This window comes from Dermacentor andersoni, chromosome 2, assembly GCF_023375885.2.
Source record: "Dermacentor andersoni chromosome 2, qqDerAnde1_hic_scaffold, whole genome shotgun sequence".
In the NCBI taxonomy this organism is placed as follows: domain Eukaryota; kingdom Metazoa; phylum Arthropoda; class Arachnida; order Ixodida; family Ixodidae; genus Dermacentor; species Dermacentor andersoni.
Genome location: NC_092815.1, coordinates 75,790,854 through 75,808,139, shown reverse-complemented (window position 1 = coordinate 75,808,139; position 17,286 = coordinate 75,790,854). Strand labels below are relative to the sequence as shown.

The 17,286-nt window shown below is 46.2% G+C and overlaps 1 protein-coding gene across 1 annotated transcript; it reads right to left on the bottom strand.

Annotated features, from left to right (window-relative positions):
• Positions 1–1,152: 1,152 nt before the first annotated feature.
• Positions 1,153–17,075, bottom strand: wal (electron transfer flavoprotein subunit alpha wal). The gene is made up of 9 exons (XM_050188765.3): positions 16,868–17,075; positions 16,246–16,398; positions 12,016–12,097; positions 6,365–6,447; positions 5,137–5,236; positions 4,879–4,989; positions 4,600–4,704; positions 4,079–4,230; positions 1,153–1,807 (listed from the first exon to the last, which is right to left on the bottom strand). Exons 1-9 carry the CDS (start codon positions 16,907–16,909, stop codon positions 1,613–1,615), a joined length of 1,023 nt encoding a protein of 340 aa, XP_050044722.1. The 5' UTR covers positions 16,910–17,075; the 3' UTR covers positions 1,153–1,612.
• Positions 17,076–17,286: the final 211 nt, after the last annotated feature.

Below are 17,286 nucleotides of genomic sequence, written 5' to 3'. Positions count from 1 at the left end.
TCTGCTTGCATACCGTATTTAGTTGCATAATGATTGCACTCACGTAACGATTGCACCCCTGAATTTTGTCGTCACAATTCAATGTTTTTTCTTTCCTGCGTAATGATCGCACCTTGAACTTGCCGCAGCGATATGTCATGTGCCAAGTCTAGCTGATGATGATCGTACTTACCATCTGTCGAATGCTACGCGAACAACTGTTCAAGACTTACCAAGCGGTCTACACACACCAAACAAATTCTTAAGCATATTTCATTCATCACTTTCTGCACTTCCACGAAAAAAAAAAATCTACAACCAAACTTTCCTTGGCTTTATTATTTGTTGGCTTTATAATGGTTGTGGTCAACAACAAAAAAGGCGCCTTTCGATTCCTCACGTCTGCACTCGTGGGCAGGCAACAAATCGCTAGTGGCAACGACAGTAGCCACGTTTACATTGATATGTTGCAAGTGTACTGTATTCATGTGCCAACGCTTGTAACACAGCTAAGATATTCACCCACCCTTAGTGGAAATGTGCTGCATTAGGATTGCAGTGAAGACAAATGCCGCAGTTTTCGCAGCATGTCCGCTATGTGTTTCTGTCACTGGCAGCTGAGCACGCCCATCTCTGTTTCTGTCCCCTCAAAGTGGACATGGCTACGTTATTGCCGCAAACTTGCAAATATTAACGATATTATTCATTACTGATACAGAAGAAACAGTTTCAATGCATGTAATGTACTCATGAGAGGAAAAAAAAATCATGTTTGGCACATCCGGCATGTTCTGCCGGCTGGCATTTTATTTTGATGTCCCATTCTATTACAACGGCAGCCACCTGTTTGTTGGCCTGCTGTCATTTCGCAGCAAACGCAAGATGAATTTGGGGAGGGGGGGGGGGGGGGGATTTACACCGCGTAACGATCACACCCCTGATTTTGCGTCAGTCATTTTTTTTTTATTTGCGATCATTATGCAAATATATATGGTATGTCCTGGATGCTCTCAACTTGGGCTAAATGCCACATGTAAGTGTACAACACTGAGGAAGCCTTTCTTTCTGGTCTGTGCCTTCCTTGGCTTTAGCAAGTAGGACTCTGAAGAATGTCTTGAGCACATCAAATGTAACCACCACCACCAGCCACAGAAATCAAGAAACAACTTCTGCTGGTTTTAGTCACATAAAATTTATTTGATCAATAGAAAACGATTACTTTCATAAAGCACATTTTATCAAACAGCCATGTATGTAAACATTTGTTTTGCACAAGCTAACTGCTGACATTTTTTTTTCTTTGCTGCTGCATGTAGTGACGATACATTGCAATTTGAACACAATAAATGTACTACAACAAAATTTTGACTGCAGAGTCTTACTGCATGCCCAACTGTGCAACGATCTTCAGTTCTGACGACTGGCATGCTGTAAAGGAACAAGAAGGAGCTGAAAGACTAAGGAAACAGTCCATGTTTTTATTTACTTGCCCTGGTCCCTTTTTAAAATCTTGCACAGTGTGCTGCCACGACCTACTGGTCCAGAACGAAGCTCCAACAGACTGGCCTTTCATGAGAACGAGCTCTCGACTCGTATGTGGAAAATGTGTTTATTGGTAATAGTGTACCCATTATCACTTGGTGACGTACTTGTCTATCTTGCTGAGCATCTCGGGAACAGCCTTGAAGAGATCTGCTACAAGGCCAAGGTCGGCCACTTGAAAGATTGGTGCTTCAGGGTCCTTGTTGATGGCTACAATGGTTTTGGAGTCTTTCATGCCAGCAAGGTGCTGAATGGCACCAGAGATTCCCACTGCCACATATAGCTCCTGTAATGGCCACAGCAGAAAATGGAGCGATGAATGCCACTGTTCAAGCAGAACTAGCTACAGAGCATAATTGCAATAAGCACACTTGTTGCAAGCTGCTGCAGTGCCAATTAGTATGCTCTGCAAAAGCTGTAGCAATCAAGAAAACATTGCTGCTTCAGTGATGCAGCTTAACAAATGCACACTTGAACCTTGTTATAACGAGGTTGAAGGGGCAGCAGAATTTTATACTTTGTCATACCGGTTACTTCGTTATATCCATTATTAGTGTTTATTGCAATATATGGCCAATGGGGTGCACAATTGTAAACATGGAAATAAGAAATTTGAATAAAAGAACAAAGGAATCTTCCATGTGTGCAACACGTGACTTGGCACCTGACACTGCAGCCTTTAGATGGCTGCCTTCTGTTCCACTATGATGGTCTTTCGCACCCGCTTTAAACTTGGCTCGTCACGGTTGAGCAGCACGTGGCACACAACACTGCGCTCCGGTGTGTGATCAAGGAGGCAAGCGAACATCGCCGTGCCGGCTTGGCTCGGCTGGCTTGTAGCCTCCGAGATTGCACTATGCCAGTGTGATCTCTGAGGTCAGACCCAGCTGCGTGCGCGGCACGCCATAGAGGATGAAGTGAATGCACTTATTTTTTCCATCGCTGTGCGTAGGTGCGCTGCATGGCGCAACTTACGCGTGACTCCCCAATTGCACTGGAAAGATCTCGGAAGCCCCGCCCTGCTGTGCGTGCAGAAGTGCATGTGCTGATCTTTCACACCACTGCGCGTAGCTGCGCAGCCATGCACACACTGGAGGTCAGTGGAGAAGTGCAATAGTGAGCTGATGCTCACTAGTGTATAACAGCTATGTCTTACCAGTACTCACGTACGGGGCAGAAACCTGGAGGCTTATGAAAAGGGTTCTACTTAAATTGAAGACAACGCAACGAGCTATGGAAAGAAGCATGATAGGTGTAACGTTAAGGGATAAGAAAATAGCAGATTGGGTGAGGGAAAAAATGCGAGTTATGACATCTTAGTTGAAATCAAGAAAATGAAATGGGCATGGGCAGGACATGTAATGAGGAGGGAAGATAACCAATGGTCATTAAGGGTTACGGACTGGATTCCAAGGGAAGGGAAGCGTAGCAGGGGGCGGCAGAAAGTTAGATGGGCGAATGAGATTAAGAAGTTTGCAGGGAGAACATGGCCACAATTAGTACGTGACCGGGGTAGTTGGAGAAGTATGGGAGAGGCCTTTGCCCTGCAGTGGGCGTAACCAGGCTGATGATGATGATGAGCTGATGCTTATGTGCAGGTTGCTAGTTTGCAGCTACGTGCAGTGGTGAAAAAGACCAGTTTTGCTCGATGACGTATTCGACATAGGGATGTGAGAGTTTTAAACTATCGTGGTGAACGAGTGCCAAACCCCATGGAAAACGATGTAATTGTTGTGCAACGGTCGCATATTTTTTGGTTCCATAGACTAATCTATAGTTTGTTATATCCATTGGCAGGATAATTTTACTTTGTTAAAACGAGGTTTTAAATACATGGCTCTCTATAGGGATTTCAAGGGGAATTTTATTTAATGTACTTTGTTATATCCATTATTTCATTACATCCCAATTTGTTATGACAAGGTTTGAGTTTATTTAAATAGTGTGTGCATATCTGCTTGTTTATTAGTAGTATTAGTACTTGTGTCTTATGCAGGGAATTTTCATAGTGAGAGCATCATACACACAGCTTTGTTACAGTTTATATATGTCCAACATTAAAATCAAATAAGAGTTTAAAAGAAAAACTGTGGTGGTGAAATTGATGTGAGCCTACTTACTGCGGCTGATTACTGACAAGGGCGAAATGACAAGAATGCAAAGACTGCATGTGTTATCAGTGTCATACTCCAAGTACCTTCATGCATTAATTCTGCATAACATGAATCTGCCAGTACCGATAATAATGAGATTCATCATTGGCACAATGTATAAACACAGCAAACAGGGCATGTTTTGTAATGAAAAAACATGACAATGCTTTTTTCATGTGTGGTACAAGTTGGAGATTTAAGCAGCTGCCCCATGCTAAAGTATGAAGTGTCAAATGTAATGACTGCTGTTCAATGCCCGTTTGCTGAGTACAAAATGAATCTTCCCAGCTGCAATGCACAGTGGATTAGGCAATGTCGTCTTAATTCACTTCGAAACTCTTATGCACCCAGCTATGTTATTGACCACATAACCCATCCTGCACATGAATGCCAACTCAACTCACCGGAGCCACAATCTTGCCCGTCTGCCCAACCTGCAGGTCGTTGGGCACAAAGCCAGCATCCACAGCAGCTCGAGAGGCACCAACAGCTGCTCCAATTTTGTCCGCCAGATCGTAGAGCATCTTGAAGTTATCTCCACTCTTCATGCCTCGTCCTGCGTTGAAAAACAGTTGCATGAAGCAGGAGCATAGCCGGAAAAAGAGGGGGGGGAGTCACTGGGCACATGCCCACCTCCACACACAAAAAGATTCCTGGCTACGCTACTGCAATGATGTGAAAACTTGCAATTCACAGTATCAAGCATATACACAGCAAGTCTGCTCTCCAATTCTGTGCTGTACCAACCATACCCACCTTCTAGATATCTTTTAATACCTAAACTTCACCAGTCAAAATCTTGTTGCAGCTCTACTATTATTCCGCTATTCTAACAGACCACAGGTTAGCTGCACTACAGGTCACAGAGATGCAGTACTGCTAGAACGTAACATTAAAACTAAAATTAACATGACAAAAGCATTACCTCCAGAGATGACCTTCTTCGCACTGGTCAGCTCTGGCCGTTCACTCTTGCTCAGTTCCTGGCCCTCGAACGTAGATTTGCTAGTGTCAAATTCAGCAGTTGGTGCTGCATGGTGAAACCATCAAAGTGACTATGAAAAGCCAAGTAGTCCAGGCTGTGAACTTGATCACATGAACCTTACAAATATCCTAATGAAAGCATGTCTTCTATGCCAACTACAGAAGCAGGCTTTATTGACCTCGCAGCATTACTCTCTCATAGAATTCAGCCCGAACTTACCACTTTCAGGTGAGACACTAGAGCTGCCATCGCCAACAGCATCAAAACAGGTCCCTCGGACAAGTAGCACTTTCACTGGGTCCTTTGCCTTGATTGTTTGAATAGCATTACCTGTGGATAAATTTGTGGCTTCAATAGCACTATAATTTAGTAGAGGGTGCTATATGATGCACATAACATAAGAAGTGGTTCTCTAGATATCAAACCACTGACAGCGGCATCATACAGTAAACTTTCAATAAACACAGAAAACCTTGCCTGCATAGATGGAACGAACAAAGGTGTCAGGGGACTTGATGTCGAGCACGTCGGAAACGGGAGACACGTCTAGTTTTGAGGCTACCCTAGGCAGCAGACCCTGGAATCAAATTTGAGGATTGGCTACTTAGCCCAGCGAATACGCACCTTTTTTTTAGGGTACGTTAAAAGCAGGCACCAGATCACATGGCAAGAACAGCAGATTACTCTTCAGAAGCTCTTTGTGAGGGGGGCTCGGAGAGATGTACAGAGAGCTCCTTTCAGCTGACTTAAAAAGGCTCGCATACTGCAACAAAGACTATTTCTTGGCTCTGCCAGTTATATATTTTTTTGCCAGTTATATTTTCTTCTGCTGACTTTACTTTCGATTTTAACATAGCTTAGTAGTGAAATTGTTCAGAATTTTTCATGCATTTTGATTGAGCATAGTCTTTCACACATCACACAGGTGTGATGGCACCGCCATCATTAGAGACATTTAGCTTGTACGCTATTCCGGTAAACGGGAGCGGTTTGGGCGGATTACCGGATGGTCAGGGCGTAAACGTGAGCGGTGAAGCCGCCTGGTGTTGTAGAGCTCAACCAGATAAATGCATGGCTAAAACTGCAGTAACTCACCATATCCTGCTTCGCCACCCGTGCAAATTTTTGGCAGCGGCGTAATTGTGAACACGATTACGCCACTGTCGAAAATTTACGCCAGCAGCTAAGCAGAATACAGTAATTACCTCTGTGTTTGTGTGGTTGAGCTTTGCGCCACCAGCTGGCGCCACCAATCTGGCCGCTCACGTTGACGCCCCCGCTAAACCGGAAAACCGCCCGCGCTTGCCCGAATACCGGACACGCTAAACGTCTCTATTATTGGGCATTACCATGAGCAAGCAGACAATCACAGTCTATGGGGAAAAATTTGCCACTTCACAGTGATTTACAGTGTGGGAAGTTTATTAATACTGAATTTTCTACAGCAAGTACACAACTTAAAACATTTTTTGGCTTCTCTTACCTCCGTCACACAAGAAGTAGTGCACCTTTGAAGCTATAGTTGTATAGCCATCAGACAAATCAAGGCAATGCCTGTACTGCCTGTATTTATGATGCCAGCTGAAATGCTGCTGATGTAATGCATAGACAGTAGTGCTGTGATCAACCTCGCATGTAACCATTAGAAACACTGAACTCAGTACAGTTGTGATGCAATGAAGAAGAAGAGAAAGAAGGAACTTGCCTTTGAAAATGCAGTTGACGCACCAACCACGTGGGTAAAGTTGAACTGCTTGCATGTGGCCAGAACAACAGGTGCCAGACGTTCTGCACACAAGTAACAACCACAGGACTGTATAAACAGTATGCCAGACCACTATGACTGCATTCTGGTGAGGTCGAAACTTTCATTTTCCGAAGAATATTACGGTACATCTGACAGTTTTCAAAGGGAATCTGTACTCCCATTACAGCCAGACATTAATGATGCAAGATGTGTACGTATCACATGCTGAAATGTAGCCACTTCACTGTATCAAGAATCGCCATGTTGTGAGTGTTACAACAGTGAACCAGTGGTCTTTGCAATATGCATGAACATAGGCTGGTACTAAGTGGGAAAAAAAAGAAAGAGAGAGAGATTATATAGTAACAGTTTAAATAGTTTTTTATGGAAAGCTCCAAGTAGTACATGGTTAAGAGGGAAAGAGATGCACAGTCGGCTTGGTCTCCTTGACCATCATCTATTTTCCTCTATCGGTCTTTAATCATAGTCTAAAGGTGTTTATTTGGCAGAGCTCGGAGCAGTGCAATGTCGACAGGCAGGGCAGTCACAGCTTCCAAGCACGAGAGCCGTTGCTGAGCCAGAGCGCTCGACCCACTAGCGTTTAGAGCCAGTAGCGCTGAACCCACTAGCGTCTCTCTTTGCTACAATCACCCCCCGGGAGCGAGAAGGGAGCCGCCGGGCTATCCAGCGGGCCCGGGCAGCGGTGGAAAGGCTATGCCTCACCGCACACAATGCCCCGGTGGCCTGAGCCCGGGCTGGCAACCTCGCAGGTCTTTTTTCCATTAAAGTTTTTTCCGTCCGTCCGTCCGGCGACCTAACAGCTCGTCACGATGAGCGGGTCGTAGTAACGCTTTCAATGACGACAGCCAGCATAGTGCATGGTGGTCCGTGACGTCCGTGACGGGCCGGAACTTGGTAAGAGCCCAGATGATCGCCAGGCATTCTTTTTCTGTGACGGTGTAATTGGTCTCGGCTTTAGTAAGCATACGGCTTGCATATGCCACAACATATTCAGGAAACCCTTCTTTGCGCTGCGCTAGGACAGCGCCAAGGCCAACACCGCTGGAATCTGTGTGTACCTCAATAGGTGCCGTAGTGGCACAAAATGGGAGGAGACGTCAGCAAACGACGGAGCTTAGTGAACGCCTCGTCGCACTCAGGCGACCACGAATGGAGAGGTCCGCTGCTGCCAAGGAGCTTCGTCAGGGGCGATATGACGGCGGCAAAATTGCGAATGAAGCGCCTGAAGTAGGAACACAAACCTACAAAACTGCGCAGTTCTTTGACGGACGTCGGTTTAGGAAATTCAGCTACGGCACGAAGTTTGTCTGGATCGGGAAGGATTCCATCCTTCGAGACGACGTAACCTAGTACCGCGAGCTGCCACGCTGCAAATCGGCACTTCTTTAGGTTCAGTTGGAGGCCAGCGTTTGCTAAGCACGTCAAAACACGCCGTAGGCATTGAAGGTGCGTGGTGGAGTCAGAGGCAAAAACAACAACGTCGTCGAGATAACATAAGCACGTGTGCTACTTCAAACCGCAGAGAACTGTGTCCATCATGCGTTCAAAGGTTGCTGGCGCATTACAAAGTCCAAACGGCATGACGTTAAATTCGTATAAGCCCTTCGGGTGTGACAAAGGCTGCCTTCGGCCCATCGACGTCAGCCATGGGTACTTGCCTATAGCTGGAGCGTAAATCTAGAGATGGAAAGAATTCTGCTCCTTGTAGGCTATCGATGGCGTCATCGATTCGCGGCAGCGGGTATACATCTTTGCGAGTGATCTTGTTCAGGCGCCGATAGTCTACACAGAACCGTACCAAGCAGTCTTTTTTCGTAACAAGGACGACAGGGGATGCCCATGGACTGTTCGAGTGTCGGATCACTTTGCGGCGAAGCATATCGTCCACTTGCTCATTAATCACACGACGTTCTGTGGCAGAGACGCGATACAGTCGTTGCCGCAATGGCGGTTGGGAGCCAGTGTCAATATGGTGTGTGGCAGCAGACGCCCGGCCCAGGGAAGATTGCCCGACATCAAAAGAAGAACGAAATTCTTCTAAGATGCGCAGAAGCTACGAACACTGAGGTGGGGTGAGGCCATCGGCAATAGATGAATCGAACACACCTGTGGGCAAAGGGTCGGATGTGTCTTCGGGAACATCCGTAATTTGTATGGCGTCGATCACTTCCACGTGGCCAAGACATTCGCCTAGAAGCAGCATCACAGGGTATGAGAAGGGGTTACAGACAAAAATAGCTGTGGAGCCCTGTTTGACGTTCACAGTCGCAAAAGGCAGCAGCAGACCTTTTCGAGTATAAAAGCGGCCCGACGGTGAAAGTAGTGCGATGGCGTCAGAGAGGCTGCTGCAATGCATTGATACAATCACTGACGAGTTGGGAGGAACATTGGTGTTGTGCCTGACGAGTAGTTTGTTCGCAAAAGAAGCATTATCGGCAAGCGTCATATCTGAGATCGGTGACAGTTCTAGTTCGGCCCGTGCGCAATGCATGACAGCATCGTGGCGGGCGAGAAAGTCCCACCCCAGGATAACTTCGTGGGAGCACGAGGAAATCACAATAATTTCGACGGCGTATACAACGTCCTCGATGAGAACACGTGCGGTGCACGCCGCAATCGGGTGAATACGCTGTGCGGAGGGCGAATCCAGCAATGGGCGTTGTAGCCTTTCGAAGGAAGCGACAAAGCTTTGCGTCCATAACTGATACAGCGGCTCCGGTATCCACGAGGGCATATGTGTGCACACCGTCAACTAACACGTCTATCACATTGGTCGGGCTACGTTAAGGACTTCCGCGTTTCGACGGCATCGCAGCCCTTGCCTTATGGACTGTGACAATTAGTTTTCCTCATCCTGAGCTTCGGGACAAGGCCGCATCGGTGATGGGGAGCGTCGGCGTGGAAAAGTTGAGCGGCGGATGCTGGCGGACCGGCGGAATGGGGGTGACGCAGCCCAAGGTTCGTCGTCGTAATAAGGGCGCGGAGAACCCGCCATAGAACTTGGCACATATGGTGTAGCGCTAGGCGGCTGCACGCGACTACAGTGGCGTGCGACGTGGCCTGCATAGCCGCACGCAAAACATATCGGTCGATTGTCCGCTGTACGCCACCAAGTCGTTGTGGCGGTACCATCCATGTGGAAGGACGCATTGGACGTGGCGGCTGATGAAGTGATTGCATAGCAGGCTGTTGTCGGGGTATAGCGAGGACTTCGGTGTACTTGAGAGGTCCCCGTTGAGGGAGTTGTTGAGGCTGGGTGATGACTTCTGCGTAGCTGAGTGCACAGCCGTCGGGATCTGTTGGGGCCTGGCCATGACTTCGGCGTAGCTGTGAGGCGCAGCCGCAGGAACATGCTGGTGGTGCTCAGGCAAAACCTCGTGCAGTTCTTGCGCTATGACGCGGCGATGCAGAGGCGCAAAACTTGGCATAGGCGCGTGTACCGACTGCGGCTGTGCAAAATCCATCAACGAGAGTTGCCGGGCAACTTCCTCGCGGACGAACGCCTTCATTTCTGTGAGCAACGCTGCCTGGTTGGACATGGCAGCCAAACCAGCGAGGTGTTCGTCACGCGGTAGAGATCGACGGGTCAGTGACCGCTGCCTGCGGAGTTCTTCATAGCTCTGGCACAGTATGACAATTTCAGCCACAGAGCGTGGACTTTTGGCCAGCAACATGTTAAAGGCGTCGTCTTCTATGCCCTTCAGGATGTTTCGGATTCAATCTGGCTCCGCCATGGTCGAATCGCCTTTCCTGCATAGGTCCAGGACATCTTCAATATAACTGGTGAATGTTTCGCCTGGCTGTTGAGCTCGTTTTCGCAAACATTGCTCGGCACACAGCTTGCGAACAGCAGGGCGACCAAATAGATTGACGAGGGAAGTCTTAAATTCCGACCATGTCTGGAAATCTGCTTGATGGTTGTTATACCACAGGCTGGCCACTCCAGCGAGGTAGAACAGAACACGGCTCAGTTTAGCCGCTTCGTCCCACTTGTTATGGTCATCTACCCTGTCGTACGCCGTGAGCCATTCGTCCACGTCAGTGTCGTCCGCTCCAGTGTAGACAGGAGGGTCGTGATGACGAGGCACCCCGGGACATGCAGTGGGTGCAGGAGGAGGCGTTTGCTGGGAGGCGTTTTGGGGCATGGTAGATGGTAGGGTACGGGACCGGAGTTCCAGGATGATCGTCTGAGGGTACCCCGCACACTCCAGCAATTCTAAAGGTGTTTACTGCTTAACAGACTACAAAAGAACTTTTCGTCTGCTCTTTATCACTAGACAGTCTATTTAAACAAGCAAGAAAGAGAGAGAGATTATATAGTAACAGTTTAAATAGTTTTTTATGGAAAGCTCCAAGTAGTACATGGTTAAGAGGGAAAGAGATGCACAGTCCGCTTGGTCTCCTTGACCATCATCTATTTTCCTCTATCGGTCTTTAATCATAGTCTAAAGGTGTTTATTTGGCAGAGCTCGGAGCAGCACAACGTCGACGGGCAGGGCAGTCACAGCTTCCAAGCGCGAGAGCCGTTGCCGAGCCGGAGCGCTCAACCCACTAGCGTTTAGAGCCAGTAGCGCTGAACCCACTAGCGTCTCTCTTCGCTACAATAGCAATTAACACTACATCAAACTTATAGTTATTGCCTAAAAAAAAAATATGCGTATCCCATGCTCTGTGGAAATTGGTTAAAACGAAGCTTTCATTGGCATTTGCAAAGAACACTGTTCTTGTTTGGCAACCATTTGCAAGTACAGAGCACACAACCAAGTTGGACACGTTTTCACTGGGAAACACCTCGCTCAAATAAACTTTCTGTGCTCGACCATGCACCTCTGACACATGACAATGATGGTGTGATGACGATGGCATTACTACGACGGCATAACAACAGTGGGATGACAATGACGGCACAATGACAACAAAGTGATGATGCTGGAGCAATGACAACGAAGCACAATGACAAAGGGATGACAATGTTGGAGTGATGATGGCAACAATAGAATGATGACAATGGTATGATGTCAATGGTAAGGTGATGCTGGAATGATGACTATGCATAAGAACAATGAATTGACGACGAAGGCATGATGACAGTGGGATGACGACACTGGAGTTGCTACGACAGAATGACAATGATAGCATGATGATGACTATGTGAAGATGATGGTATTATGACTGACTGGCCGACAATATAAAAACATAGTGATGACGACAGAGTGAAGACGGTACAGCAGTGACAATGACAGACATGACAACAAAGGAGTCGTCACAATAGCATGAAGGCAATGAAATGACGATGGCATGTTGGTGTTAGACCTCATGTCTGTGCTTATGTACATCACCTACAGCCTTGGGCCGCTCGGTTTATACTATATCCGGTACTTGTTTGCACTATGTCCAGTACCCGCCAACCATGCAAGACAGCCAGCAGGCAGCACCCGAAGAGTAGGGGGAAGAGGTAAAGAAAGCTTCACTTTAAAAAAAAGTTAATACAGGAAGAGCGAGCAAGGAGGAAGAGCTAATGAGATTTCTATTTAACATTTAACTACTCACTCTGGATGGCCAAGTGTAAACAGAAACTTGCGGCTAACCTGGTAAAAGACCTTCAAACGCAGCATTTTCAGCCAAGAGAAGTTTCTGAAGCCCTTCAGCTTTGCCAACTTGAGCTGCGACCTGCATTGTAGTGCAAATCAAAGAGCAGAAAACAAGCTTCAATCTACTGGAGCCCACGGCAGGCTGAGATGTTATAGGTTTCCAAATCGCCACAGCCTGCTCAAAAATCAGAACAGCCAAATGCAGTAGAGAAAATAAGGCTCACAACCAAGTTTACCGTGAAAGCTTTGCAGGGATGCTTCGGGATAACTGCTTAACAGACTACAAAAGAACTTTTCGTCTGCTCTTTATCACTAGACAGTCTATTTAAACAAGCAACATTAAAGTTCCACATGCGTGAGTCATACAATGTCATCTCTGAGCCCCTGCTTCTGCAATGTCAACATTCTTTTTGTACAATCCTCATACTTATATATTAATCTCTATGATCTATCTGCTAGTTACTCCATTACTGGTCAAGATAGCAGCAATAAAGTGGACTTACTGCTAAACTTTACATTGCAAAACATTTAACATCAAACATTTAAAGGGACATTAAAGAGAAAAATGATTTCAGCTGCATTAGTAAATAATGCTTTTACAATGTCAAAGAAGTGAATGTTAGCATGAGAGAAGGCTTGGTAAGCAAGAAAAGAGGCAAACCTGAAAGACAGGTGGTGATGCCACCTTGAAGTTCCCGCACCAGCTGGGGCCCAGTTAATTGTTTGTCAATATAGACAGACTGCATTTTATTCTAAGAAAGCCAAAGAGTGCACCTAGCAAGTTTCAATAACTTTTACTGGGCCACAAATGCAAAAAAGACACTTTGAAATCCGTGACATCCCACTGACATTCCAGCGTAGGGTAGCCGCACAAAATTTTAAAAATTGTTTGACCTTCATTTTCTCTTCTACTAATCAATCTATTACTACAAAATTCATGAAAATGGAGTTTTGAAAGAGTGCTTTATTCTCTTTAGTGTCACCTTAACTAGATTACTGTAAGCAACAGTTAACAACACTGTTGTTCAGCCACAACAGCGTTACATCAATGTCTTCAGAATAAATATGTTGAAATTAGGGGCAAGTGAATATTTAAAATTTTAGACATGAATCGAATATCCTTTCCTGTTTGAATTGAATATGATTCGATAAATTGATATTCAAAATTTATGAATATTTATTTCTGGTGGAATAAAAGAGAGAACAAAAATTATTGGAGCCTTGGGGCAGAAGTACTGATGGAAGTGGGTGGTGTTCCGAGTAATTTTGCTGCAGGAAAACTGCAGTTGTTGCACATATCTATGAGGGGGTACAAAAAAAAAAGGAATAGCTTCGTGGAGCTCTTCGTAATTGTAATGCTCTGTTCTCCCGCTAGATGGGTATAGGTAGACATTTCATGAGTCAGTGCCCAAGCCGACATCACAAAATGTCTCACAGTTTTGCCATGATGGTTGTACCAATTGTTCTCATGCTAGTCTTGCAAAATTGCAACATCTGTTTGTAACAGACAGCAAGCTTTCTGGATATTTGGATTCCTCCTTGAAAAAAAATTACAAAATAAACCATAGAAGTGCTTCAAATGACATTTATGATAAAGGCACTGAGTCATACATGAGTTTGTGCATGGGTTAAGCTACAAGAATACCTATCAGACTTTTAAAAAAAAGTTTGATAAACAAAATCAACCAGGGTCGTTGCTACACAATTGACAACATTTCAGAAGCTGCTTGCATTAGTTTAAAGGGCCCCTGAAATGGTTCGGTCAAATTTTGTAGACGCATAGGGCACAGCTAAAGTTAATCATTCGCACCACAATTTGTACGAAGTGTCTCATATTAAGAGAGTTACGGACAATTACAAGTTACTTTCCTCCATAGCCATGCATTTTCTCCTCAACTCGTTCGCCGAGTGATCGGGACTAAACTCCGCCTTCACTGGCTCTGCGTCATGATGGCACGTCGTTTCGTCTACTTCTGGTGGGCACGAAGCCTCTCCAACCTCTCCACCAGCCGCTTGGCAGTCGACCCCAAGCGAGATCTATCGAAGCAGCGTGCGTTGCGAGCATTCTGTCGCAGCACCATACGTGTCTGGTATTCTGGTAATCACAGGCGAGTTGGGCGTCTCGACGGATGATAAACTCAACGTGATGAAGCAAAATTTAGCGCAGACATACGTGAGCGGCCTGATCGGTCTACATGGTCCAGCTACCTGGTGGCGCAGAGCTTAACCAGCCAAACAAAGAGCTAATATTGCTCTAACCAAGTGTAAAATATTTTAAACATTTACAAAAATGTGTTATCGACTGCGATCCTGCGAAATATTTACACCAGCAGCAGAGAAGAATACACTTCGTTACTGCTACTGTGTTTGGCTGAACACTGTGCCACCAGGTGGCTTCACCGTGTAGACCATTCACATTTGCGCTTCTGTTCATCCCGTGAAATGGCGCGGTCAAACGGCCAGTCCCTGTCCCCTTACGCTTGCGTTTACCCGAATACAGGACTCACGAAACGCTATTGTGGTAGTAATCCTCCGGTGTCAAGTGACAGCTGTAAACGCACAAATCCTGGCGCCAATCGGATAGCAACAGTCTGGTGCACACAGTCCAGTGCACACAACACTGTGAAGCAGGTGAAGCAGTCGGCACAGATCCCCCATGCATTGGGTGATTGCTGTGTATAAAGGTACATCGGACTGACTTTCTCGCGCATGTGGCACTGGTGCTGAGTCAGTCATGCCAGATTATAACCTTGTCAGGCCTTACGGCGCTCTACCTTCAAAAAAACATCACTGATTTTCCTGGGGGACCACTAGGGGCCATAGTAGAGGCCAGGCCTGCTCTCCTGGAGCAGTATCTTCGCTCTTGGCAGGCTTTTCGTATGCTGATGTCCTCATCTTTTCAGGAGCATTTTTGAATGGTCCGCTTTGAGTGAAATAAACGCACAGTGCCTTATCAACAGCAGTCGAATGCGACTGCCTGAAACGCTGCAGGCGACATCTTGATGTCACGCCGTGAGGATTATTGGCTTTGCGTCTCGCCCACGATATGTTAAGTTAACTTAGATTAGCTTAAAATGTGTTAGGGTGGCACGGCGCATTCTCACAGCAGTTATGCCATGCGCATTATTGTCTTTGTGTCTCAGCCACATTAGGTTAGGTTAACATTACGTTAGGTTAGCGTAAAAGGCTTTAGGATGGCGCGGCGTATATTTATAGCGATTGCAGGAGCGTCGAGCATCACTGGTGGCCTTTCAGCCATTTACATTCAACCACCATTGCTAAGGCACTTTGCCTTCTAGATTTTCAATACATGCGGCCCAACCTCTACTACGGTCCCAACTGCTCCCACGGAAACATCCGTGATGCTATTTTGAAGGTAGATCACCGTAAGGCACGAGAGAGGTATGATCCAGCGCGACTGAATTAGCATGACTGCCGCAGGTGCAAGAGAGTCTGTCCGACACAGTGATTGCCAGATGAGGCGTCAGTGCCAACTGCTTCACCTCTTTCACTGTGCCAGTAGCCAGCGTCCGAGCGTTAGCAAACTCAACCCAACTCTGCAATGCCGTCATGTCTAGGGACAAAGCATACAACGTGCGCAAAGGAACTTCTCATCCGTAGTCCTAGGCACAGTCACATATTCAAAAAGCAAAAGCCCCCCACATTTTCTCTGTCGCACCCGCTCTTAATCGCGCATGCGCAGAAAATGTCTGGTTCCTCAGGAAATGCCATGCCCCACTGTACTTAGTAGCAATTCTCATTGTGAACAGTACTACATGGATGTATCAAATGTAAATCGGCCTTTCTTTTCTCCAAATTGATTCCATGAAAACTTTACATTTCATTTTGTTTAGAAGTTTAAAAAATATATATATCTTTTATTTGATTCAGTAGTTTAAGGTTGTTTTTCTTGAATATTTGCATTTGATTCGATTAGGCAATTTCACTATACAAACACCCCTGGTTGGAATCTAGAGCTGTGCTTTGGAATAACCTAAACTTAGTTAACACAAGGTTTCCACAATTGTTACAATAGAAACAGCCAAAAGACTACTGCTCAGAAGGGATAATTTATATTAATTAATCTCAATCTAAGTTTGATATAACCTGCTCTGTAGATGTCTTGTCGGGGTCCTTTAACAAGTGCACTGGATCCTGAAAGTTGTTTTCATTCGCAACAGAATCAAATTATTGCAGAAGTAGTAAACAGTGAACACACATACGTACACCAGACACATCCTTGCCAATAACAAGGCACGCAACCTCGCCACCGATCTTTTTCGCCGCGGCTATGGCATTCAATGTCGACGGCAGCATCTGGCCCCCGCTGTGGTCAGCGATGACGAGCGTGCTGTTGTGACGACAGGCTGTAGACAAGGCCTGCACAGTGCGGCGAGTTCACGGAAGCACGCTTTATCAGGCATTTCAGAAAAGCAAGCGCATGCACGAACACTCTTACATATTCAGAGTGCTGATGAATCGCACTCACAAAATGAGAAATCTTCAAAACTGAAATCTGCAGTTTTTCTGAGCGCCGTTTAGCACCAAGTCATGCTAAAGCGACACGGCAAAGTTCTGACTGGTGTTGCAGAAGTCGTGGGGCGCGGTAGCGCTGAACGTAGCGTCACAAGTTGCGAAGCTGGACGTAACTATATTTATTCAATCGTGTTCTTTATTACTTGTAACAACGTGTCATTATTTCAAAAGATCGTTAGCAAACGCTGACGCCAAACTAGTTTTCCTCACGTGCGTTATTTCCCCAGCGCTTATCTACACGTACACTATCCCTCTCCTTGCGGTCGGCTAGTCGACCTCCAATAAAACGAGATCGACGTTTCCGTGTGATTACCTGGAGGAGGCCACTTCTGTGGACGTGCTTGAGCGACAGCATCGTCCTCCTTGTCCAGTCCAGTGCGAATAGTTTGCTGTCACGTCCTGTGTGGGTTTTCTGTGTGAAACTTTACGCCACCGCAGGACAGCAGCGTGCCAGCAGGCCCATAGAATAAAGATCACCCGAATCAGCCTCTATAATCACGCTGGGCCTCTTTGCATCAGCGACAGCAAATCGACGACGACACTCAAAAGATTGGCGTCCGCTAGGTGTGCTGTATTTCACATCATTTTCTTGTGTGTTTTAAAATAATTGTAGTGGTAACACCAACGTTACTAGACTGGTAACACCAGCCCATGACCAGCCGGCAGCATTAATTTCGTAAGAAATGTAGTAGTTTGTTATTACAGTACAGGCGTGGAAAACCTTGGCAGATA

What these genes read in the sequence shown, in the direction of transcription:
- wal (XM_050188765.3), bottom strand. Translation starts at nt 16,909, where the DNA reads ATGCTGTCGCTCAAGCACGTCCACAGAAGTGGCCTCCTCCAG. An exon ending in CGTCAACTGCATTTTCAAAG is followed by an intron (nt 5,237 to 6,364) that starts GCAAGTTCCTTC and finishes ATTTGATTCCAG; the next exon opens with GGTCTGCTGCCTAGGGTAGC. An exon ending in CGGGCAAGATTGTGGCTCCG is followed by an intron (nt 1,808 to 4,078) that starts GTGAGTTGAGTT and finishes TGGCCATTACAG; the next exon opens with GAGCTATATGTGGCAGTGGG.